Raw genomic sequence first — 26,985 nt, 5'->3', positions numbered from 1 at the left:
CCTGGCAAATAAAGCTGATTCGGATTCTGATCTTTGCTCAGTCCAACACAATACCAAAACAACACAAATCCTGTTTCTTAAAATGGGTAGTCAAGTTGGATCTTTATGTTGAGCAAAATAATAATGTGCACTTCTCTGCTGCATGTTGGTCACAATGACCTTTAGAGACAGATTATAGCATGCTACTCAGCAGTTTAGTGTCTATATGCAATTACCACAACCAGCTGTGGTCCTAATGCAGGATAAACTTGGCAAACCTTATCTGAAATTATTTTATTGGAAAACAACAGATTTCCTTTCAAACATGAAGCAAAGCATAGGTTCTGGCAGGTCACGGAGTCAAGCTAGGCCATTATCTCAGCTCATAGCTGACAGTTCCTAAGCCAGCACACCAGCTGATGGCTCAGCTGATTCCCTCTTTTGATAGGATTTCCAAATAGCGCACTCTATTCAAACTCCTTTACCAGCCTACCTCGCTGCATCTCTGCTACCGCTTGCAACCCACCTCCACCCCGGCTCCTTCTTTTAAATCCATGTTGTTTGACCTAATCAATGTCATGTCTCTGTCATTGATGCTTCTCTGTTCTGTACCCTATGGGGATCCTGCACTTCTGCTCTCCCCGCTTCTGCTCTCCTCTAAGGCTTTCCATACATGCAAATGGGAGGGCATGGAAATGCAAGTGTGGGGAGGCCCCAGAACAGAGCCATACCTCCAAATACAAATTGCAGATGAATTAATCTATTTTAACAAATGGGTCCTGACTGAACTACAGCTTGCTGGCAACACTTGCCCTTGTAGGTAAAGTTGCTGTGGGCAGTTGGATAGAAAGTCACCCAAGCCATATCTCCTAATTTGCATTGGAAACAACTCTTGATATCACAAAAAACACAGTGATCTATGACTAACAATGCTTGACATGATAAAAAAAACTCAAAACTGGAAATAATCTTGCCAGAATAATCTATCATCAGGAATTGCTTTCTGCCCATGCATGTATACCACACAAAGGGTGAAACAGCTATTCTTGTGTCATCTATTGAGTACGGTCTCCAAAACTGTCCCAAAGGCCTTGCAAGTTGCCTTTAGAATAATGAGTCTAAAAGCCACGTCTGCCTAACAGAGACAGAGATCTACCAACACCAGCCGACATGTTGGAGTCACCTCTCCCAAAGCTATTCTGCTCATCTCTGTCCCTCTGCTTTCCTCAGGGAGGAGCAAAAAGAAAGACAAGTGCAAGAACACGCAAATGTATCCTTTGAGTGAGACCCAGTACTGCCCTTGTGACAAGTACAACGCCCAGCCAGTGGGGAACTGGTCAGACTGCATCCTGCCCGAGGGGGGCAGAGTGGAGAGCATCCTGGGGATGAAGGTCCAGGGAGACATCAAGGAGTGTGGACAGGGCTACCGCTACCAGGCAATGGTGTGCTACGACCAGGACAACAGGCTGGTGGAAACCTTGCGCTGCAACAGCCACGGTGTGTGTGTGTGTGTGTGTGTGTGTGTGTGTGTGTGTGTGTGTGTGTGTGTGGTGTGTGTGTGTGTGTGTGTGTGTGTGTGGTGTGTGTGTGTGTGAAATATCTAAGACTGTAGACAGTTTTGGGTTTTCTTTGTGTTGTAATTTTAAACTCTGGTCGATTTATGAGAGCTGTGGTGAACTTCTCCTCAGATCTCTGCAGGGTAAATCCAGACAGCTAGCTAGACTATCTGTCCAATCTGCATTTTCTGTTGCACGACAAAGACAACCTTTAAAAGTACACATGATCCACCAAAACTAGTCCCTTCCCGTGGCTATTTTGGCGTGGCATCGGGCTCATCATGTTGTGTTGATTCGCCAGACCCTCCCGAGCAGCGCTGTGGAGGAAGGTCTGGCATTGCGAGACTACTGCAGAACTAACTTTGTTTGAAATGAACCCATACAGCACACACAGATTTGTTGTTTTACTTTCAAGAGGTAAGCGGCAGCCTTTAGGAAGAAATTAATTTGGTCGATTTAGAGAGTTTAAATGTTGGTCCACACTGGGCTAAGTTGTGTTTGGCTCTGTATGTCACTCTCTGTAGTGTTAGCAAGCCATCCAATGGTGCTACTGAGCTTGCTGAGCACAGAGCCAGTCCCTCAACACCCCTCCGATCCCTCAACCCACTTTGGTTGATTTTCCAATGTAGCTATGAAGGATTTGAGGACACGCTGCAAGACGGTGTATCATAACTTATACAGTTATTTTTCACTGGAACTTCTTTTTACTAAATAAATAGTTTCAATAAGACCGGTTGGTTCTGTGGTTTATGGAAAGAGATGTTGCTGTTGAATCGATAAATTAGACCAAGACTATGTGCATGGCTACAAAACACTAGGGGTTAGTGAGAAAATGTCAAGTAACCTTTTAAGGTTTGGCCTGTGACCCGGATGATGGAAGCAGCTCCGACAGAAATCTGCATTAAAGCACAGAAGTACAAATCTTGAAGCGCAGTAAATTATTTTTTTCCTCTCCAGCCTGGAGTTCTTGTTTCCAGGTGAGAAATGGACTGTAGCTCATTGGAATGCTGCAGATGCGAGAATAACTTTTTGTTCCTGGTAAATATTCATCTGAAGTGAAGGATTTTGTTTGTTCACGTATGAAAGCGCCTCCTATGGAGGCTAGCGACTCATTTTGAATACTGCATTTCACGTAAGGAGGCCTTTTTCTGGAACACTCCTGTCAGAATTATTTGTCTCCTCATTGTAAGATCTTATCTTAGATCCAAAATACTTCAAGCAAAGAATCCGGGCTCAGAAACTTGTTGTGAAATTGCTGTAAAATGGAATGCGGGAGATGTTCAAATGAATACATCAGTGTTGTGCATATATAAACATGGTTTTAGTATCCTTGTGTGAGTCACAGATTCAGATATGCGTCAGTTAATCTGGGTGTGGGTGTGACAAGGGCATGGCGTAAGGATGGTATTGTGTGTGTTTGTGTGAGTTTTGTCAGCCTCTGTATTTTTACACCTATATGAATTTTTGTAAAGTTTATGCATGTGTGCATCCATGCATTCATCTTCAGCCACCATTAACCTTAGACAAAAGAAAACGTACCTTGAGGTTCAGACAAAACAAAAACACACCATTATGAGGCTTGGCATCAGTACATGTGAACCTCAAAGATATTACATCTCTCTTTCATCCCTCTCGTTCAGTCTCTCTTCCTCGTTCTCTCTGCCTCTACCTCCTTTATTTTCTGTGTCATTCTCTGCATCTCAGCCACCATCACTCCTAATCTTGATAGAGGAGGAGACATGGTCCATCTACGACTCTGTGGCTGACACAGTGCCCTCGGCTATGATGTCGATCAGGCAAACTGTGTGACCGTTATCTCTCTATATTCCGTAGGACATCAACAGAAAAAGGGGATTATCATTAAAAGTGCACGTTGATATGGTATTGCTCACTTTTCTGATTGCCTTGTTCCTCTATAAGCAGGAGTCAATATTGTAAGGGATGATAACGTTGTGTGCTGTTCTGAATAGTTCTCAATAAATTAGTGCTCTTATTCAGAGTTTGCACAGTTGCTGCAAGTAACAATTAGACAATTTTAAACTGCAGAGAATTATATATATATACTGTGTATATATATATATACACACACACACACACACACACACACAACACACACACACATCATATAAATGATCAAAGTCAAGCTTGACCGCAAATAATCAGCAGCACAAAAAACAAGTAACATCCAAATGACAAACTCCTGATTCTATTAGTTCCCAGCAGTAATTGCAGTCAGCCACAAGAAGATCTGATTAGTGTGTGGTCATGTTCAATATGATCAAGGCCAAGTCGTGACTAGAGAGTCAAGACCAAGCTACAGCTCAGGACAAAGTCTGAAATTTGGTTGGTCTACCAATAATGGTCTGGCACAACTTTCACCCAGGAGAGTTTTTAATTCTGTCTCCCCAAAAAAAAAAAAAAAAAAAAAAAATCTACTCAATAAAAACTGAACTTTGAATTGAACCATCAACACTATGCAAGGTCATTGTGTAGTCAAGGAAAGTATTGTAATAAATCCCCTGCTATGTCTTATATATACTGTATATGTGACATTACTCATATATTTCTTTTATTTATGACTGCACGTGACCCATGATGCTTTGACCTTTACCATGACTTAATTTTACAGAATGGCTCAGGGGGCCTTGGCCTCGTCTTAGCAGGATGTGGTAAAGTAGGAGGGAAGGCAGTCACTCTGGGGAGCCATAGAGGGTAATGCTTGAGGGCAAGCATCTTGCTGAGGACTAGTGAACTTGAACAGTACTGCAGGGAACAGATTTCATAGTGCATGACGACCCATATCTGTAACAACATGAGAAACACATTAAGAGCCTGTGCCGTATAATTGAGGTTAGGCTGTTTTGAGTCTTGCAACATGTAGGTAGTGGGCTGTGAAGGTTTAACACTAAGCTCAGTGTCTGTCTGTTAAGGTAAGTAATGTACGTCAAAGGGCCCTTCTGGCCTATGGTGCCGCTTTAACACCTCTATGCTCCATCCTGAGCATAGAGCCTCCATAGTTATTTTCAGAGCACCCAGGGATTAGGCTGCGCCCGTTGCCTAGGAGATGACTGTGGCGCAGGGGGTATAAAAGGTCTAAAATCAGGCTGTAGTGTTGGATGATTCTTGGAGCCAAAGGGTTCTCAGGCCACCCACCCAAAGAACGGATGGAATATGGTTTCAGAAGCCAACCCTACGGTGTCTCAGCCAGACTTTATTCCTGGCTGGATGGCATGAAATGGTGTGTCTAAAGAAAACAACCATTTGCTGTCTTATTTGTTCAAACAGCTTCTACAAAACTAAAAACTTTAAGTTTAAGTAAGAATATGATTAAGTTAGGAAGTTTCTAGGAGGAATGCCAGAGATTCTAAAATGTTATGGAGCTTCAGGGAAATTAGCAAATGTGAAGGTGATCAATCTTCTGCACTTAGCTGAAAAGAGAGACGAAGCTGCAACCCCCTACTACATATATTGTATAAAAGTGTGTTGTGTGTTAAACTGGGTGGATGGATGGATATTCATACATTACTTGTACATTTTGTTTTAATATGAAACATACAGTACATGTGGAAGGCACAGTGATGTATCTGTGGATGGCTACAATAGTGGCAACCTATAGTAAGCATCATCAGTGTTGTGTAAATTAAGTTTGTTTTTCTTTCACAAATAGGCCAGTTATGTTGGATTCATATGAATGTATATTCTCAGACTTTACATTTCTTAAGATGTTTTTTTTTTCTCAAAAAATCTAAAGTTTAGACCCCCTGGAGTACTCCGTGGACCCCCTAAGGGTTGTGAACCCCTGTTGAAGATCTCTGCCTTAAAGGATTTTTCAAATGTCAACATTGTGCCAACACAAAGAGAAAATAACTACAGAGCATTGCCATGCTGTGAATAATTGTAAAGTACAGATTAAGCTAACAGTTTCGGTTTGCTTGTGTTATAAACTAAATGTAGATTTGTTGCTGGTCTACTTCCAGCGGCAATTTTGGTACATATCCCAATTATCACTGTGAGATTCTAGAGCTGGCTGGGCATTGAAATTAACATTTCAAGTGACGTTAAGCAGTCAGCAGTTATAACTCCTTTGGGAATTACAGAAGGAACTTGTGTCAGGTTACAAGTTGACTTCTGAAGCCAAAAATAAGTGATCTCCTACCTGGACTCAACACAAAGCCTCCTTCCGAGCATGGTAAGACACCAAACAAGTTTATATCTGTTGAACTGCAAGTGACCTGCAGGCTGAGGTGTTGCAGCATTTGCACTGTGAGTGCCCTTAACGTGACAGTATCAGTGATTCAGAATGACTGGACTCAACTTCAAAGATTACAGTGGGAGGTCAAAGGTGATGAGGCTTATCTCAAAGGCAATGCTGAAGTCAGCAAAGTGTTTATGTAGAGACTCTGATCTGGACTCAGGGACAACAGAGTATTAGGAGGTCAAGCACAAGTGTGAGTGTGTGCATGCGTGTATATGGATGCCAATATTATTTCACTGCGTATGTGGTTGGTGCCAAAGTGCTACCAGGACAGTGTTTCCCATAGGTTGAGAATTTACTTGTGGTGGTGGGTGGCGCAGGATGTGACTGCGTGGCATCATATCATCATGGCTGGGTTCAGCAATAAACGAGTCAAACAAAGGTTTATGAACTGTTTATTGAAAAATATGACTTCATAACAAGACCATTTGGAAAGAAATCTGACCAGAAGATGATGCAGATGAAGTGTCGCTGTGCTTTGTTAACTAAATCTGATTGGTTTGACAAATAAATGTTATAGTTCAGCAGATATAATGATTGATAAAGGTTACCCAGAGCTGAAATGTTGTATTAGCAACTTAACCTTAAACCCATGATCCATACAGTAATTTACATGTTATAATAAATCTCAGTAAGTGTTATCCAAAGTTAACTCTTGTTAATTTCGGTTGTTATAAATCATTGTTAGTGTATTTAAGTGTTTTAATCCTTGTTTTGGGGCTCCTAATAACGTTCAACAGGCTGTTTTGTACTGTACATGTCTGTGTTACATTCATTTTGAATAATAATAATAATAATAATACATTTTATTTGACAGCGCCTTTCTAAGCACTCAAGGTTGCTTTACAGACAATAAAAGACAGATACAGGGAACAGAAAAGTATAAACAGTTATGAAAAAATGACAGAACAGTGTATATACAAATAAGCAGGCTGGAAGATGTGGGTTTTGAGTCTGGTTTTGAACAGGGGGAGAGAGTCTGTACCAATACGATGTTAAGATCTCAGTCTGAACAGATTTCTGTCATTCAACAACTCTGGATTGTAGTTTAAAACTTTTACAGCGCACTAAATAAAATGTTGGGTTTTTTTTCGGGCTGGAATGACTCACAGGAGTGTGAGATTACTTTAACTCTAGGAGGACTCGGGTGGTTTCTTCGGTTTGCTCACCAGATTGATAAGGTCAGTCTTTAAGGACAATGTCTGCAAACATTGTCCTTAAAGACAAACCCCAACCTTTTCCCAGGTAAAAAAAAAAAATAGATATATATATTTCCCATATATACAGTACATTGACTAAATTGATTTGTGAGGACTAGCCTCTGTGGGATTCCTCTGAAACATGTTATCTAAAATCGTGTTCAGTGTGTTTTCAGGAAACCCGTCAGTCAATAAAGGACCACATGTCTCTCATGAAAGAGCCCTGATCAGAAAGAGGCAGGGGTTACGTACCCAGTGAGACACTCCACTTTCCCGGCTCATTCACCTCATCGATTTTCTTAATCAAAGGCTAAACTGATTTACAGGCCAGCACTGTTACATAAGCCTAACAAAGGTATTACTTTCTGTCCACTAACAGACTTTCACCCAACAAGTGAAATAAATCTTTGTAATGTCAGACAAAAGTTCAGAGTAGTGAAATCATTTCAACATATTCGACTGAACCTTGGTCTGTGTGCACTGGCAGAAGCAGAGAAAATAAAGCCCAAAGATGGTGAAAGAACCCCCCCAAAAAAAGAAAAGAAAAAAGAAACATGCTGAGTGAGATTCTTAAAACATGCCCTTTTGACTGTGACATGACCCTGTGTGAAATTAGATTGAATAATGTTTACTGACATACCCAACCACTGCTTTGGTAGACTTTTATATAATTGTGCCTTTGAATGTCGAACCTGTTTTCATTCCACTGGGCTAAGAATCAATAAGTGCATTTAGATTAGTTTGTGAAAATCGGTTAATGGTTTGCTCTTACAGCTGGGTATTTTTCCCCATCTAGCATTTACAGAGTTCTTCAACTTTAGTACCCGTTTGTTTGATCGAAAAGAAAAACAAATTTTGGGGAATTAGGACAAATCTAGTTTCATACTAGATAAGGAAAATGAAATTCTTGCCATGCCATTTTTCTCTAAAGCACTCAGTGCCAACCTAGAGGCTGAGATCATGCTGGTGGGACACAGAGAGAATAAAGGTTTTATTTCAAAGCTTATATCTTATGAATCAGTTATGGTGTCTATGCTTTTACCTTTTGAAATAATTACTAACCGTACTGTACGCTGTCTAATCCTTCATTGAAACAGACTGTAAAGTAGCAAACCGTCATTTTGTCTTTCAGTTTTAGTTCTGATATGTACGTATGCACAAATAATCAACCCTTTCACAAAAAAGACAAAAGCCAGAAGCACCAGCTTAACGACTACTTACTGTTAATTCTTGCAAAACACCTCCTTTTTTCGTTTTCCTACCAGGTTATATTGAGGAGGCATGCATCATCCCCTGTCCCTCAGACTGCAAACTCAGTGAATGGTCCAACTGGTCACGCTGCAGCAAGTCGTGCGGCAGCGGGGTCAAAGTTCGCTCCAAATGGCTTCGAGAGAAACCTTACAACGGTGGCCGGCCGTGTCCCAAACTGGACCACATCAACCAGGTACAGGTGCTGAAACTCAAGCTCAAGCTCAGGAGATTGAGATAATAAATGAAAAAAAAAAACAGATTTCTGCTCACAAGTGATGCTTAATTTTTTATGAGCTACAATATATGTATGCTTATGGCAAGTTTGATTCACATTATACATATCCAACACTGAATAGAGGGAGAGGAAGAAAGAAAGAAAGAAATTATTAATGAATAATAAGCTTGAGTCTGCAGAGCTTACCTTTACCATCCCCTCTTTATTGGTGCTCTCATTTTTGTGGAGTGGAGACAGTGCAAAAGCATTGGGGGCTATAAATGGATCCCATTCACCATATTAATGCCCCAACGTGTGCTAGTTGATTCCTTAAGGTTTCCATGATTTGCAAAAATGAAATTCTTTACAGACCCATGAGTATCAGTAGATGCAGATTAAGTTGATCTACGTGTGTGTGTGTGTGTCTGCTAAATTCACACAGGTATTTATGCCAGAGGCTTTTCTGATTATGTCCTCTTGAATATTGCATTAATCGTAGCTTCTGCACTATATGAACAGTTGGCATGTGCTCATTAATCCGTCTGTCTTCTTTTCATCTACCCCAATGCCTGTTGGATATGACTCATTGCTACAGGCCCAGGTAAGAGCTGCTTTCCTCAGCTATTTGTAAATGTAGTCGCAGATGTTAAGTGTCACCGATGTCAGTGGGTCACTGACAGATAGCTGTAAACAGTCACAATATATTCACTGTAAGTAAACAAGGTACTATCAAATTGGAGTTTTTTTGCACGGACATTTCTCAGAGGCAGAGCTGCTCTGGGGGCAGACATAATCTTGTTGGCTGAGTTAAACCTCAGAGAGCTGATTCAAAGAATCACTGTGTATTGGGCAAACTTAACTGACAAAGTCACAGGACTAACAGAAAATATTTATAGAAATATAGATTATAGAGGCCACTTTTTTCTCTTTTTTTTATGAGTATGATGATGAGTTAGCTAAACCCAGAAGTAAAAGTATCAATCTGCCACTTTTGACTTGCTGCTGTTTGTACTTTAAATCATGTTGGGAACGCACATAAATAAGATAATTCTGTCCTCAGGTGTATGAGGTGGTGCCGTGTCAGAGCGACTGTAATCAGTACGTGTGGGTGGCTGAGCCATGGAGTGTGTGGAAAGTCAGCAACGTGGACTTAAAAGAGAACTGCGGTGAAGGCGTCCAGACCAGAAAAGTCAGGTATCTCTCACACTGTCTAGCCAACTGTTTTTATATAATCATTTCAAGCAGAAATGTCAAAACTTGTCAAATGTGAAGATGTTGGGTTTTGGTACTTTTTAGTTTAGTTTTCATTATTATTAATTAATCAGAAAGAAAAAAAAAAGTGATTAATCTACAGCAGTCGCAGGCTGTCAGACTCCTACTAATGATGACACATGCTAATTTGTATTCAAATTAATATGAATACGTTGTGTGAAGTGTTTTGGAAAAATGTTTTTTTGGGGGAAAAAAGACATGCAAAACATCTGGGCTAACCTTTCTAACAAGGTTCAGCTGACAGTCAACAACCGACACGCTGCCAAATCCTTTCGGGTGGAACTCAACTTTTGGATTTATGTTTTGCACATGCCAAGACACAAACTGTAATTAGACTATATTAGACTCACACAACTGTAATTAGATTGTTTGTAATAGAAGTAAAATAATACAAGTTAAAAGAAGGGTGCAACTTTTGTACTTTCAAGGGTTTCATTCAGCCAGTCATTGTTCAGCCTCCTGCTGTCTGTGTTTACATGGACCCTCTATAGCCAGTAAAGATTCTGTTGCTATGACCAAATTAAAAAAAGATATATTTTTTGTTTCCTCGTAATATTGACCTCCCTCAGCCTGTGTGACTCACCCCACTGCTGACACACATACGTTACCTAATGTATTTACCACCTCCATGTCCAGTTAAAACTTAATGTCTGACCATTGTTCTCTGGAGCATAACAGCAGCTAAAATAAGATCAAATTCAGTGTTTGCCCACCAATCCCACAGGTGCATGCTCAACACCATAGACGGGCCGTCGGAGTCTGTGGAGGACTACCTGTGTGACCCGGAGGAAATGCCCCTTGGGGCCAGGGAGAGCCGGCTGCCCTGCCCCGAGGACTGCGTTCTCAATGACTGGGGCCCCTGGAGCCGCTGCAGCCTGGTGAGAGCTGAACCCAGATCAGAGAGCAGCAGCTCAGCCATCTGACACAGATATGGGAACATCAGACTTCTGTGTAGCCCACTGAGATTAATCTTGATGTCTTTTTCTTGTCAGAAATAGTTTCTCTGAGGCTCAAGGACTTCAAAGCGTAGCTGCAATGTATTACTGCGAGCAGTGTGTGAATCTTTGTCAACAGGTTATTTCTCGTCCACCAAGGATGGTTAAAGGAGATAAATGAACTGGGAAACAGGAGAAAAATGGCGTATAGATATCGTCTATATCACACTTGACTCACTGCATTCAGCAGGAAAGGAAGATGATTTATGATAAAGATTGGTTTTCAATTTTACATTTTGTGACACACAAACTCCCTGCACCAGCAGTGATATAGTGGCATACAAAGCCACAAAGCTGGCTTAAATGTTACCTATAGCTTGCGATCATCATTTGGCAGACAACTACAAACAGTGGAAGTAATTAGTTATATATTTTCAGAAAAAGATTTATGATAAGATTATTTAGTGAGCTATTCAATATACATCATTTTTTGTACATAAATGTTCATTTTACCCTAAAGGTTGGTGGTTATCTCCCTCTAAATCATGACCTGAGATTTCTTTACCAACTGGCTGTAAAATCTGAAGACTTTGCAAATTGAGTTTTGTAAAGGGAAACCTACCCCTGATTTAATCACAGCAGCAAAGCACACACACATACAGGCTACAGTATGTATGCAATTTTCATTCCTGTTTTTTCAAAACCATGTTAGGTGTCAGAACATCCTATTTAGCTCCTGACAACTGCTATTCGTGGTAAAAAATAAATAAAAAAATGCCGTTTTAACTGCTCTGGTTTCACCTGCTGTTCTCACAGCAGTACCCCGGCCATTGTTAATCACACCCCATTCTCTCCCAAAGTGCTTGACACACCGACTTCCCACAATTCCAATCTCGTACTAGAGTGTGCACTGGCTCTAGCAGGGCCTTTCACATCATTTATTCATTGTGCGAGCGGTAGAGTTATTCAAAAGGCTGCCAATGAATGTGTAGACTCTGGTGGTTTACCATACCATCGTGTCGTTTGTTTCCACCTGCTGGGAAAAAAATCTAATTCTACTTTCGAGGAATGCCAAGGAATGGAAAGGATCTTTATTTATTTTTATTTTTTAAGAAATACAACAATAAAACATCCCTTCAAGGACAAGGCCTATAAAGACTTTGGACAAAGTTTTGACATAAGAAATCTTAATGAATTGTTGCCCAATAAAATGGAAATAATCCCGAAGTGGCAAATTCACCTTTATTTCCTTAAATGTTTATTAAAGAACAGCTATAATACTACTTTTCTGGTCTTAGTTTTTGATTCAGGAGTCCTATAGGACATCCTGACATGATTCACCACACAATAAACTATGTAGATCATTGGTAAACTCTTACCGTCATCTGTGTACTTTCTGCAGCTACTCTGAAAGCTTGGTTTAGGTTCCTCCTCCCCTTTGCCCCCCCTCACCACCCTTCCAGCCAAGCCCATTCTGTTGGGATTGGTCATCTTCCAGAAGACCTCCGAACGGCACAGCTTGGAGCAGCTTGACCATGTAGGGCAGTCCGTTTCATTGACGTAGACAAATCCAGGAAATTCAAAGATTCCAATGAGACCAATGAGATCAGAGCATTCAGAGCTGGGCGGGGCTAACCCAAGCTGCATGCAGGGCTCACGTTTAAATTTGTTAACCTCATTGTTTGACACTTTGATATTGTTAAACATGACTATACAACATTACAACAAGATGTATAGGTCAGAAAAGACGAGAAAAAAAGTAATATGCGCTCTTTAAATATCTTCATCAGTGTCAGCAGGAGCGTTGAGGCTTCGTCCTTTTTCCATGATACGTCTGTATTCACTTCTTGCAATACAAACTGCTTATGCATTTTTATAAACATTTGTGTACAGTTTTTGATATGGAGTCTCTGTTGCAGCCATGTACCAGAACCAACAATCGAGTGCGGACGGCATACACCCTCCGGTCGCCCACTGTGGGGAGGCAGTGTCCAGACACAACTGACAGGGAGCCTTGCAGCCTAAACCTCAACTGTTTCAACTACTTCTACAACATCACAGGTAAAAGGAAATGTCAAATGATGCACCGTCACAAAGAAGTCACAGACTTGTCTTTGTAGGGTCACTGAAACAGTTTGTTTGTGGCAGACGGACGTCTGTCTCCCCAGAACGACGGTACTGTACGTGGCTTGTATTTTGAACGGAGCAGGTTTTTGGGACGCATGTTTCTCAACTTTCATCGAAGAACAGATGTAAACTTGCAAGGTTTTACCAACCTTGTGTTGTCTAATGATGATGTAACGTCAATGGCGGTTTTTTTTGTGCTCACAGCTGCTCTTTGCAAACTCCTCTCCGATCCCAGGCTAATATTTTGTTGTATTTTACTGTACCTTCCCTTTTTAAAGGAAGGTTGAAGGGATGAATGGGCACACAATATATGTTGCTGTCAAACCGACACTTAAGGGAATGAGCCAATGAACTTAAGGAAAATGAACCAAAATAGCACAGTTGTGGGCCAAGCAGCTAAATGAGCAGAAACACGTTGTAAAGCTCACTAAAGCCAAGGGGAGCTGCGGATACAGTTGATAATTCTCTCTTTCACAAGGTCACACTATTGTCACATACACATTTCCTACATTGTTAGTTTTAAAAATATATATTTCAGCTTCTTTATACATACATATTTCCAAAATTACGTAGAGACTTGAGATAGCAGCCTTCCTAAGCTTCCCTCTCTGATCTGCAAGATATCAAACCTTCATATCACATTTCACAGAGAATTCTCTTTCATATTTCATCCTGAATACTGTAGCGAACTATTTCAATAAAAATAAAAAAGGAGAGACTGGCAACATTCCTATATTTCATTTGGATTTGTTGTGTTGCCTTCACTGCTGTTGCCCCACATTCTCAACAGGCCCACCCTTCTCCTCTCTCTTCCCTTTGTGTTGTGGCATCGGGAGACGTAACATATAATCCCTACTGCTGGGTTCACAGTGGCATACAGGCATCCCAGGGTATATGTACATAGTATACGAGCAGAGATTATTATTGGGTAAAGCACTTTATTTATCTTTGTTGATCCATCCAAGCTGCTCCTGCCTTTAGTTTTTCTCCTTTTTTTGCTGTCTCTCTCTCTCTCAGTCAGTCTCTTACTGCCGCTCTCTCTTGTTGTCATCTACCTCTTTTCAGTCCCAAGAGTGCCACAAAGCTCCTCGGCAGAAGGAGACACAATTCCCTGAGTCGAGCTTGAAATCGAGCTCACTGCAGCTAAAAACAGCCACTCATCTTTGTCAGCAGATGGCACACTTCATGAGTGATACTTCAGCCTCCCTGTCGTTACAGTGTGTTTTTAACAACAGCATTCAAGCTGTTGTTTTAAAGGCGCTTGCACCCTGTCTGGAATAAAACGTTGTCTTGCCACTTCTGAGAATCATTTTTTTTGGGGAGGGCCAAGGTTCAACCTCTTAGAGCTCTGGATTTTTATGGTGAGGTTTATTTGGGGAAAACATTTATTGATGTTGCTTTTAAATCCTGGTTATTTAACTCAAATCTGACTGCCTGGCGACACAGCTCGCTTATGATGCTGGCATGAAAAGATACTGATGGCAGCCAGATTTATTGGATTTAAGTGAGCTGTTATAAACCTTCAATGACCTCTTTGCTGATAAAGTAGTCATGTGTTATCGACGGTGAGCCAGTCAGAAGCTATTTAGAGTCTGACTCCAAACACAACAAAGCATAAACACACACACACACTGATTATTTTAAGGCATTTGGTGTTTGGAGTTTTGTGGCAGAAGGGATAGAAGGCAGAGGGAGAGGAAGTGTGTCATGCAACAAAGGCAATGAGCTGGAGTCAAAGTTGCAGTTTGGGAAGCACAAGGCGTCCTCGCCATTCTGCTGAGTCATCTGGGAGCCCACAGTAGTTCATTTATATGCATGGCACGCCCATCCTGAAAGATCTATCCATAGTGCAGTAAAGGCCTGATAATTTTAGTTTATGTCAGACACGTAGCAGGTAGTAAAATTGATATGGCTGCACTTTGTTAATACACCATTTAAATATCTACGAAATTATTGATATTTTATATACAAATCCTAGTACCTTTGCTTTTCTGGAACCCTATATATATCAGCATATTAAACCTTGAGCCAAACAACTTTCAAAGTAACATGAGGCAACATGGTGCGACAGGCATTTCTGTGTGTTCAACCTTAAAAGGCTGAGACACATCATGGCTGTTTTTCTCTGTCTGGGATTTATTCATTCTGAAGTGTAAAGAATTTGTGACAGCTGACGCAGTTGAACACTTTGGAAAAGCGTCTCCTTTGTGTTTTATCCAGTCACATCATCCTGCTTCAACTGCAAAACATCCAACAACAGAAGCAGAACATTTGAAGAAATGGTGCTTCCTTTAGACTTGAATAAATGCTTCTCTGCTTTTGCTTCCTGCTCTGGTCTAAATCATGACTGCCTCTGCCTCTTACCTGCTTTTCTACTCAGCTTGCATCCAGGCTGGTAAAATCAACAGCAACCCCTGCCAAACTCTTTACCTTATTGTAATGTAATCGAATTGGAGGTGGGATGAGTGAATTGGAGGTGTGATAAGTGAATTCTGGGGTTTAACAGTTACATGATTGCTAGTAGAGGAAAATGTTGTCAACCATCATTACAGCTCATCTTGTACAAACACGTAAGCCAGTTTTAAAAGTATCACCTGTCTGCATTTCTTTCATCAAGTGGGGATATTATAAATTATGAGAGGATCTATACAATCATTTTTTTGGTTCTTTGCAGGTGCATGTAATGTTGGCCACAAACCTTGGACTTAATCATAGTTAAAGCTGCTATTATCAATATTTTCCCATTAACAATGGATCACCTGGATATACAGTATCCACTGGTAGTAGTGAACTCACAGACAATGATCACCCAAATCAGTTCCCATCCGCTCTAAGGAACGTGTCAGTGTCTTTCAGCACATTGTTTTGTTTTTCCAGCCACATTTTCTGTTTTTGTTGTTTACTCTCATTGCTCTCATGAGCGTCATTGTCAGACACAGCAGGCAGCTGTTTCCAGGGAAAATATTGGAGCATTTAGAAGCTAAAAAGCCAGATATTTAGATATTGCGAAAAAATGCTGAAAGGAGAGTGAATAATGGACTCACAGTTCATTCCTCAGGTGGGCAGAAACAACTTCAAATTAATGCTATTGTTGCTTCAATTCTGCTGCATGTGCAAATAAGCAATTGTTTGCTAATGAGTTTGCCATATCAACTTGTAAGTTGATAATACTTTTATGTGGCTATAAAATCAGTTAATGCGGATTTAAGTCACAGAAATAGAGACCTTTCTTTGATTTGACTGCACTGAGGCTTGAAAGACATCTTGGCATGGAATGTGCTTGTGAGGACTTGTAACTTGACTTGGACTTGAGGCATGTCTCAAATGACTTGAAATTTGACTTGGACTTTCCTCAAAATACGTAAAAGCTATGCTATTAGCAATGTTGGAAAATTAGCTTTCCCTACAGTTGCAGAATTGCAAAATTTGTTGACAATAGATTGGATTTTTTAGTGTCTTATTTTGAGTTATTATCTCATTATGTTGTATTACTCATTATTGTCTGATTAGATCTGATGTACTGTAGCTCAGAATGCCCTTCTCCACCTGGTTTTAGCGTACCATTTGCCAGAATTAAAGGCAGTCATTAGAGTCTGGCCAAGAAACAAAAAAACGTCCAAGTACAATCAGCAGATTTTCCATGTATTGAAAGAAAGAACCATACAGAAAAAGCAACAAAGTCAACTTTGTGATGCTCAGGCTAGAAGAATGTGGTCGTACTGGGCATCATTGTGTGGTTTTACAATGTACTTTATTTTTGTATAATTGATTTTTTGATTGCATAATCATCATTTTACAACTCAAATCTGTATACAATACAAGTTGCAAAAACATTTTGATTCGTCCTGTCCCTCTACCCTTGTTGCTTACACTACGCCCATCCCTCCCTCTTCCTTCTTCCTTATCCCCCACAGCTGGGTTTGTACTTTATGAACAATATTACCAATACTAAGTTGTAGGAGATTGTCTGTGTTGTTGGTATTTTACCTTGGCATCTACAGGCTGTAAAGCATGTTTTTATTAAGTACTCTGACGCATTTATATTGCCAGTTTTAAAAAACATTTACAGGCAAAAATATAACTGTAAATATGTTGTGTTTCTCCTCAGACTGGAGTACATGTCAGCTGAGTCCTAACGCTGTGTGCGGAAGCGGCATCAAGACCCGGATGCTCGACTGTGTTCGCAGCGACGGCAAATCAGTCGATATAAAGTTCTGTGAGGAGGTGAGATGTGCAAAAATTCCTCAAGTGTCTCCTTATTAATCATTTTGGTTAGTTCAGTTTTTACTTTCTTTCTTTGACACACTCATTTGTCTTAAGGACTTAATCACGTCACTCATTATTACAATATATTGTAGTACCCTTCCAGTACTATTAGGCTCCTACCAACATGAAATATTCAGATGTATTCCCATGCAGAGATTGTTGTCCTTGCTTCAGGCTGAACGTTTAATTCATTAATAATGTGTCTCTGCTCCCTGTAATTGTAGCCGGCAGGCTGTGGTAGAGCCATCCCTACAGATATTTAACCCTTAGCCCACTTCATCATCTGGCTCATTCACAAAAACTCATTATGTCAGAATGGCTTTCACAGCAACATTGATATTCCAACCTTGCTGGCCTGATGCTGCCCAGCACAGTCTGTCCCCTGCCAGAACACAGGCTTCTGGGAGTTATAGTGCTGAGAGGTCACGCTGCTGTCGTAACAGATCTGAGTTGGCTGTGCCGCGATTGTTCGCTTGTGTTGTGAATGGTTTGGCGATGTGTCATGAATTACCCTTTTCATTTCCTACATGTGCTGCAGTTGAATTTGGAGAAAAGGTGGCAGATGAACATCTCCTGTGTGGTTGAGTGTCCCGTCAACTGTCAGCTGTCGGAGTGGTCGGCCTGGTCAGATTGTTCACAGACGTGCGGACTAGAAGGTAACAATATCAACTCAAATTGTACACACTGTTGTTGACATTTAGCTGACATTTTTACCTTGAGCAATTTCCAGTGTGATCAAAGAACTGACAGGACTCACTGGCAGAAAGAATACAAATCTGTAACCTTTTACTAACAAGACACCTTCACTTGGTCACCTTTTCATCATTATTAAAGCATCATCTTACAACGGTCTGATATGTATTTACTGTATATTAAACTTTTCATGGGCAATTAATTAGATACAAATACAGTAGAAGCAAAAGCCAGATAAAACAAAGGTACAACATAAAAAAACAAAAAGAGCCACATAAGACAGAAGCTCAGGGACGATTAATAAAACATTAACCATATTAAAGCTAGTCTGCTTTTACGTGATAGAAAGATGATGCTTAATTAGCCAGGCTGAGCTTAGTCTTAAATGGACAAACATATCAATTTCTTGAATTTGCACTGATCTACAGGTGTTTCAGGTAGTACAAGCTCATGCTGTGCAGCAAGACATTGCACAGAATAAGTCACATTTCTCAAAATTAATTTTGAGTCTGAAGTCTTGGGTTTAAATACTTCACTTAGTGTAGAACAAGCTGATACCCGCTGTATATGGTGCTTACAGGTAGTGTGGAATGAGATGGCCTCAGAAAATGTGAAGGTGCCCTGTAAAGTCTTCCTTTAGACAAAAGGTCAAACACACATGTTTGTTTTCACGTGAACCTTTTGCAAAGCTAATTTTTGGATTTTTTTTAATCCTGTATTGTTTGTATACATGTTTACTACATTCAGCATTGGCCGCTGTTCGTTATTTACAATTTAATCATTATTTCTTGCTGAACATTTGACGGATTTTTAAGCGCTGTGTTTTGGGGTTTGCGACATACAGTGTGCTATTTGGTTGGTATGATCTCTCCTTTATTAAACACACACAAGCAAAGCACAAATTAATGAGTTAATATGTCCAACAGTAAGGGTCATGTCTGCCCCTGGTGGAATAAACTTGACAGTGTCATTAAGTACTGTAGATGGCAATTACAGTGTTAATGTAGTGTGATTATGTAAAGAGGCGGACCTGAGGTTAATTACTATGGTTCTGATTAGGACCCAACTGATATTCTATGGGATGAGATCTGATGTAGCTCAGAAAATCTTGATCACTTACATAACAGTTGTGAGATAAATTCTGACTGCAATATAAATATATAATTATACTTTAAATATTTAATTATACTGTATTTCATCTTTCCCTACAGAAAAAGACATTTTGCTGATTCCCCCCCACCCCCGCATTAGAGTACATCTGAGTAACAGGTGTGACCTTTTGATGACAGTCCCTTGGCTGCTTGTAACATTAAAGAATGAAATACAGTAAATTAATTAGACAGATTCGACTTTATGATACTCAGCACTAGAAGACGGTTTTACTTGGAAGCCCCAAGTAATAATTGTTCAGTTCAGCTCAAGTTTATTATCATTTGCATATTAATAAAGAGTACCACAGCAATGAAATACAATGTGCATTGGCACTTTCTCAGCACCAGTTAATAAGTAATAATTAAAAAAAATAACATTTAAAAACATCCAAGCACAGTAAACATAGTAACTAAGCTCCAACTTCAGCCATCCTCCCGTTGTACTATCATTCAGAAGCCTTATTACCTGGGGGTAAAAACTATCCCTAAAACGTGATGTGCGCGTTTGGATGCTCTGCAAACGTCTCCCTGATGGAAGGTGGGAGAAGAGATTGTGTGCAGGATGACTAGAGTCCTGCATAACACCTAGTGCCTTCTTAGAACTGCGTTTCCAGTAAATGTTTGGGAGCGGTTGAAGTGGAACTCCAATGATTTTAGCTGCAGTTTTACCACCTTTGTCAAAAGCCTAAGGTCATGTGAAGTAGCCCTGCCAAACCACACTGCAATGTTGCCTGTCAGTATACTCTCAACTGTACAGCGGTAAAGTTCTGTAGAATGTTAAGGGACATACAATATGTCTTGAGACACCTCAGGCAATAAAGCCTCTGATGTGCCTTTTCAATGGCACAGCTGATATGAAATGACCATGAGAGGGAGTCTGAAATTTCGATGCCTAAGAACGTAAAGGTGTTGACAATTTTAACTGGAAAGTTGTTAATGTAGACAGGTATACAGTGGTGTGAAAAAGTGTTTGCCCCCTTCCTCATTTCCTGTTCCTTTGCAGTTTGTCACACTTAAGTGTTTCGGAACATCAAACCAATTTAAACGATAGTCAAGGACAACACAAGTAAACACAAAATGCAATTTGTAAATGAAGGTGTTATTATAAAGGTGAAAAAAATCCAAACCATCATGGCCCTGTGTGAAAAAGTGATGCCCCCTAAACCTAATAACTGGTTGGGCCACCTTAGCAGCAACAACTGCAACCAAGCGTTTGGATAACGTGCCATGAGGCTTTTACAGCGTCCTGGAGGAATTTGGCCCACTCATCTTTGCAGATTGTCCTAATTCAGTACATTAGAGGGTTTTCGAGCATGAATGGCCTTTTTAAGGTCATACCACAACATCTCAATAGATCAGTTCAGGACTTTGGCTAGGCCAATCCAAAGTCTTCATTTTGTTTTTCTCAGCCATTCGGTGGTGGAATTGCTGGTGGGTTTAGGATCATTGTCCTGCTGCAGACCCAAGTTCATTTCAGCTTGAGTACACGAACAGATGGTCGGACATTTCCTTCAGGATCTCTTGGTAGACAGCAGAATTCATAGTTCCTTTGATCAAGGCAAGTCTTCCAGGTTGAAGCAGCAAAACAGCCCCAGACCATCACACTACCACCACCATATTTTACTGCTGGTATAATGTCTTTTTATGAAATGCAGTGTTCCTTCTACGCCAGATATACTTGGACACACACTTCCAAAGAGTTCCACTTTTGTCTCATCGGTCCACAGAATGTTGTCCCAAAAGTCTTGGGGATCATCAAGATGTGTTGTGGAGAAATTGAGACAAGCTTTGATGTTCTTTTGCTCAGCAGTGGTTTTCTCCTTGGAACTCTGCCATGCAGGCCATTTTTGCCCAGTCTTTTCTGATGGTGGAGGCATGAACGCTGACCTTAACTAAGGCAAGTGAGCCTGCAGCCGGCTGTTCTTTGGACGTTGTTGTGGGGTCTTTTGTGGACCTCTGGATGAGTCGCGCTGCGCTCTTGGGGTAATTTTGGGCGGCCGGCCACTCCTGGGAAGGTTCACCACTGTTCCATGTCTTCGCCATTGTGGATAATGGCTCTCATGTGGTTTGCTGGATTCCCAAAGTTTTGGAAATGGCTTATAACCCTTCCAGACGATAGATCTCAATTACTTTTCTCAAGTTTCCTGAATTTCTTGGGTCTCGGCATGATGTGTAGCTTTTAAGGATCTTCTGGTGGACTACTGTGTCAAGCAGCTCCTATTTAAGTGATGCCTGATTGTGAACAGGTGTGGCAATAATCAGGCCTGGGTGTGGCTAGAGAAATTGAACTCGGTGTGGACAACCACAGTTTTAGTATGTTTTAACAAGGGGGGCAATCATTTTTCACACAGGGCCATGATGGTTTGGATTTTTTTTCACCTTTAATAATAAACACCTTCATTTACAAATTGCATTTTGGTTTACTTGTGTTGTCCTTGACTATTGTTAAATTGGTTTGATGTTCCGAAACACTTAAGTGTGAAAAACATGCAAAGAACAGGAAATGAGGAAGGGGGCAAACACTTTTTCACACCACTGTACGTGTGGGTTTGTTCCTTCTGAAATCTATGATGACCTCCTTAGTTTTCCCCATACTGAGGGACAGATTATGTCCGTATACATGTATGAATGTGAAGCAGTAAGAGGCAAGTTAAAAAAAACATACAGGTATAGGTGGTAAGGAGTATGCTATTTTGTCCCAGGTTTGTTTTTTAGGAGCCTATTGCATCAATATCTTTCTGTACATGTCCGTGACTCCACACCAAAGTACTAAAGCATGGTGTGGCTGAGCACAAAAATGCGTGCTCAGCAAAACGTACTTGCTTAGACAATCGGATGCGTAGCTGGAGGCATTGCCCAGAAAAACTCACAAAAGCAAAAGAGAGGAAGTGTTTATTTTAGAGACTTCCCAAATGACCGGTGAGAATGTGTCCTCGTGGTGCCTGGTTGTTGTTCCTGGCGGTTCACACGATTGATTCTGTCCCATTACATCTTCCTGCCCCTCAGGGCTGTGGGGAGCGCTTTAGAGATGAGCTGCTACAGCAATAGTTGCTTAATCATAAATAATAAGATAAAAGTTTAAGAAAGGCTTCAGGAGCAAGAGGGGACCTTATTTGATGTGTTTTTGGTCTGTGTGTGTGGATTAGGATATGAGGTTGTACAGTGTGTGTGATTGTGCGGGAATGCTGATTTTGTGTTTTATGTACTGAGAGGTGTCGTAGGTTGGCGAAGGTGTATTCTGAGGTGAGCAGATCGCTGGCTAGGCAGTCTAAAAAGAGAGTGTGATATGTAACAAATAAAGAATTCTGAGATTTGAGAGTGGGCTGTTTAAAAAAGGAAGAAAGGAAGGTTGCATTTTAAACTGTGTGTGTCTGTATGTGACTGTGTATGTGTGTGTATATCCAGCTAATTCATAGCTTCAGTTATGCACTTCAATTAAGCAGTCTCTGAGGTGTTAGCTGCTGTTATGTTCTGAATTTATTTAAAGTCAGTTTGCTGATTGATGTAGAAGAAAAGACATTTTATTCAAGTTGACCAAGAACCAATCAATATGGCAGAGAAAATGTGCAGTGTTTCAGGCTGTTTAGAAACGCCCGCTCTGTTAAGTGGAAGAGCTCTTTTGCATAGGAAACTTAATTGAATGCATTCAAAACTCATTTTATGTGCCAAAATCAGTTTTGTATTTACTTAATTATGCAGAACACACAGCCACTCTTCATTCTGTATAATTGTATTGTTTTTTGGAAATAAAATCAAAATTTAGGCTTAGCAGAAGAAAAACAGTGAAAACTGAACATTCATATTTATCATAGTGGTAAAGTACAAGATTCAAGTTTCAATATCAGGACAGGACCCTGTTGTTGTCTTTCTAGATTGAGTGGTATTTAATTTATCTGCCTAAATGCTAATTATTTGATTGGACAATGTAATTTGCAAACAATTACCAGTGCAACCATAGCATACACATCCTGGGCTTATTGTCAAACAACACCTAAGAGGAACCTACACAAATGTCAAAGGGAAAATGAATATTAATACACTGATGATATCACTTCCTGTGTGTTTTCTACAGGTAAGATGTGGCGGCAGCGGTCAGTGGTCCAGGCCTCTCAGGGCGACGGCCGGCCCTGCCCTTCTCAGATGGAGCAGTGGAAGCCCTGCCCTGTCCGACCCTGCTACCGCTGGAAGTACAGCCCCTGGTCCGAGTGTCGGGTGGAGGTGCGTCAATAAATTATAACAGTATATCATGATAAAATAATCCAGGGGAAATAAATATTAATGATCCCATTGAGCTGCAATCAATGCAGCTTCAACAGGTCCCTGGTTCAGCTGAGATCAATACACACATGAGTTGGAGCCAAAATGTGGAAAAGACAGAAATCTCAACACCTGTAAAAATGAATGGAGTCTTTAGTATTGATGAACAACCCCATCAAATCCCTGCGCATGCAGTTATTTTGTGAGATGGACAGTAAAAATCAATCTAATGTACTTTTAACGCTAGTACATTACTGTAAACCGATACCTTCGCCAAGAAATTTGGCAGCCGTTACACTTTATTTTGAATTGTGTGCCACCCGGTCAGATTATTAAAGCAGTCTGTTGCATCGCTTTAAGACATTAAAAAAACTTTGCAAGCATGGGTGTAGTTTCATGGGAATACAAGGAGACATGTCACCTCTTATAATTCATTTAGGTCACTTGTTCCTCTTAATTAACTCTCTGTCCAATAATCAACTGAATACTTTGTATGCCAAGCAGCAGCAGTAGGAAAGCAGCAGTCAGTACAATAGACTGTCACAACCGGCTCTTGGGCCGCAAGAAATAAGGGAGATGCAAGTCAAACTTAGCAATAGCAAGCTAAAGTTGATCAAAGTTACACATGATAATTACGTAAGGTTTTTAGGTTAAAACAAAAGAAGGAAGTGCAACAAAGAAGCAATCCGCTTGGTGAGGGTTGAAGGGACCGACACACTGGCGCCTGGGAAGGCAGGCTAAAATAACTCAGGAACACTGGCGAGGTTTTCCCAGTTAGCATCATGGCACCTCAGCTCCACCCAGCCAATGACCTTTAAGATGCACACGTACACACACACACACACACACACACACACACCACACACACACACACACACGCGCACGCACACACGCACGCACGCACACACAACCAACACAGACACATACACACACACAAACACACAAACACACACACACACATAGACACACACGCGCGCGCACACACACACACACAACACACACCACACACACACACACATGCACACACACAAAAGCACACACACACACACACAGACACGCGCACACACACACACGCACACACACACAAACACCAAACACACACACACAATGACCAACAACAAACACCCGCACACACACACACACACACAAACGCACACACAGACACGCACACACACACACACACACAACATGCACACCGACACGCGCACACGCACACACACACACCACAAGACCCACCACGCACACACACACACACACACACACACAAGCACAACACAAACGCACACACACACACACAGACACACATACACACACAGACACGCAAACACCACACACACACACACAAACACACGCACACACACACAAACGCAAACACACAAAGACACGCCCACACACAACACACACACAAACGCACACAGACACGCGCACACACACACACACACACACACACACACACACACAGCACAGAGGCAACAGGACAGAAACCCTTGAGTTATCTCTAGCAGTGATTTATGTCCACTAAAGACATGGCAGAATCTTTTTTGTTGTTGTTGATTAACTGAATGAATCCATGCCAAGAAGAATGCTTGAAGACAAGAAACAATAATTAGCATCTTTGTGCAGGTTTTAATTACATATGTGTGAGTGATTTTTTCCTTTGATTTCAGAATCTGGACTGAAAACGTAAAACTCCTGTATGTTCAGAAACCTTACTGTCCATCAGTTAATTAGTATAACCTTTTAAGTGACACCATATTTAAAGAAGATTCTCCTGATTAAGCTCTCTTTATCTACATCTCATCCACGGTGATTGGTAGTGATTGGATAATGAAAATCAATATGTAAATAAATAGTACTTCTTGCCTTCTTCTGATGTTGTGCATCCATCAGTCGCTGATTAAAGCTTTAAACAGCTTTAAATGTCATAAATATTTTATAAGTTGTTGTTTTTTGCACTTGCACTTACATGTAAAAGGCAGCACACTTTATCAGCATAGATATTTAACTTTAAAACATACAAACACACAATTATCAGCACTCTATTGTAATTTGGGCAATCTTTTTATTAGTGGAGTTATGAATTAAAATGGTTGACGGACAAAGTTTCCAGCCATAGCTATAAGTAGCTGTACTGTAGGTTCCTGTAACTCCCCTCTCTCACCGTGATAACTCCTCATCATCCTCCTTTTTCTTCCGTGGTGTTCCTGTCCTGTCAGAGCGTGGTGTGTGGACATGGCATACGCTACCGAAACCTGTCCTGCTTTGTGTCGGACGGCTCCGGCAACGGTGAAAGCAGCTTGGTGGACGAAGAGCTGTGCAGCAGCCTGGAGCTGGCCATCGACGGAGACAAGCAGATCAACCTGAAAGAGGCCTGTACACTTCCCTGCCCAGGTAATACTGCTGTTCAAAATATGGTTATTTTGAGCTTCCTGTGCTGTATGAGCAACCTTGCAAAGTCATGTCCAAACACAGGATAGAGAATACATTTGTATCGGGATACACAACGATTCATTCATTATTTTTATTTAATAATAATATTTGTAATAAAAGTATGACTAAAATAAATAAATGATTTCCTCTGCCTTTACTTTAAATGTTGAATCAGAAATGTCCACAAAAAGTACGTCCTCTGCCACACCAACGATGGCAGTGATACAAACATGATATCTTTTTAACCAGTCTGTCATATCCTTTACCTGAGTTCCTGGGTCAGTGGCATTCTTCTTTTCCTTTTTTATTATGCTTTATGTGAACATGCCTCTTTTAAAAACAGCACATGGTTTTGAGGGGTTAGAGGCTAGTTAAAAGTAACATTAGCTGCTGAATTCGGTCAAATCTGTGGTTGTGCCTCAGTGTAGTCAAATCTCTGGGTCTTGTATCTGTTTTCCCGTAACAGTTGATCGATCTGTTGTACTGTACACCATTTTCTAACAGAGTTCAGTGGAGCCATGAACATCTGAGCATTGGACAAATCAAATTTAAAAAAAAATAATTAAGGGGTAGATTGGAAATAATTCATTACAATTCTGTTTTGCATTGCAGAGTTGCTCTCAGGTTCAACCAGCAGAACACAGAAGTCACTTTGCGATGCATTACAAAGTCAACACAGATTTGATTTATTTCGCAAAGCAGCCTAAAATACACTAAAAATACTTTTGTTACAGGTTAGATTTGAGTATTGTAACAGTAGCATTGAGTATCTATTCATGACCTCTAAAGTGAGAGGTAGGAGCTTACCTGGAGGCAGAATAAATGGACTATATTATATTAGATGCTTTAAATAACTGTGCTGTTTTATGTGAGTTCAATTTACTGGTAGCTACTGTATTTTATTGCCTGTAGCAACTCAGAGAGCCCTCTAGTTTCCTCTGCCAAGGCAGTAAGTCTCCATTGTACTCAACACCCAAGTTTTGGTTTTATATTTACTTCCAGTTTTACCCATTTTCTGTACAGTTCTTACTATAAGGTATCTGATATAGAAATCAAAAGCTACTTATTTTCATCTCACAGCGAGACGTATCACATAAAGGGTGTAAAATACTAGTGCACTTGTCAAAATATGATCCCTCACAGGTCTCCCACCAGCAAACCCTGTTAGCTTGTTTGTTGAAGCGCCAGAGGCACTGCTGTCAGAAACTATTTTATGTTTTACGTGGAAGGCACCTGGACCACCTGCTCTTGAAATAGAAAGGTGAATCCAAATAGAAGCTGTGACCCCTTCAATTCAAATGTGTTTTATTATTATTTGTACAGTTTATACACATAGAAACATAAAAGCAAGGGTGATTAAAACACACACACACACACACACACACACACACACACACACA

At 40.6% G+C, this 26,985-nt stretch overlaps 1 protein-coding gene across 8 annotated transcripts in view; it reads left to right on the top strand.

Moving 5' to 3' along the window:
- The window catches only part of thsd7ab (thrombospondin, type I, domain containing 7Ab), a 159,451-nt gene that overhangs the window by 100,387 nt on the left and 32,079 nt on the right, over positions 1-26,985 (top strand). For all 8 annotated transcript variants that reach the window (XR_004332373.1, XR_004332371.1, XR_004332370.1 and 5 more), the window contains 9 exons: positions 1,210-1,476; positions 8,255-8,439; positions 9,515-9,648; positions 10,451-10,604; positions 12,581-12,722; positions 16,897-17,012; positions 17,593-17,710; positions 22,971-23,116; positions 25,372-25,546. Coding sequence is in view for 3 of the 8 variants with exons in the window: in XM_032518005.1 (XP_032373896.1) it covers positions 1,210-1,476; positions 8,255-8,439; positions 9,515-9,648; positions 10,451-10,604; positions 12,581-12,722; positions 16,897-17,012; positions 17,593-17,710; positions 22,971-23,116; positions 25,372-25,546 (1,437 nt within the window). In the remaining 5 variants the exon portion in view is untranslated. The remainder of the gene's footprint in view (positions 1-1,209; positions 1,477-8,254; positions 8,440-9,514; positions 9,649-10,450; positions 10,605-12,580; positions 12,723-16,896; positions 17,013-17,592; positions 17,711-22,970; positions 23,117-25,371; positions 25,547-26,985) is intronic.

Source organism: Etheostoma spectabile, chromosome 6 (genome assembly GCF_008692095.1).
Source record: "Etheostoma spectabile isolate EspeVRDwgs_2016 chromosome 6, UIUC_Espe_1.0, whole genome shotgun sequence".
NCBI classification, from domain to species: domain Eukaryota; kingdom Metazoa; phylum Chordata; class Actinopteri; order Perciformes; family Percidae; genus Etheostoma; species Etheostoma spectabile.
The sequence above is the reverse complement of the archived record's forward strand: the minus strand, read 5'-3'. Positions and strand labels throughout refer to the sequence as shown.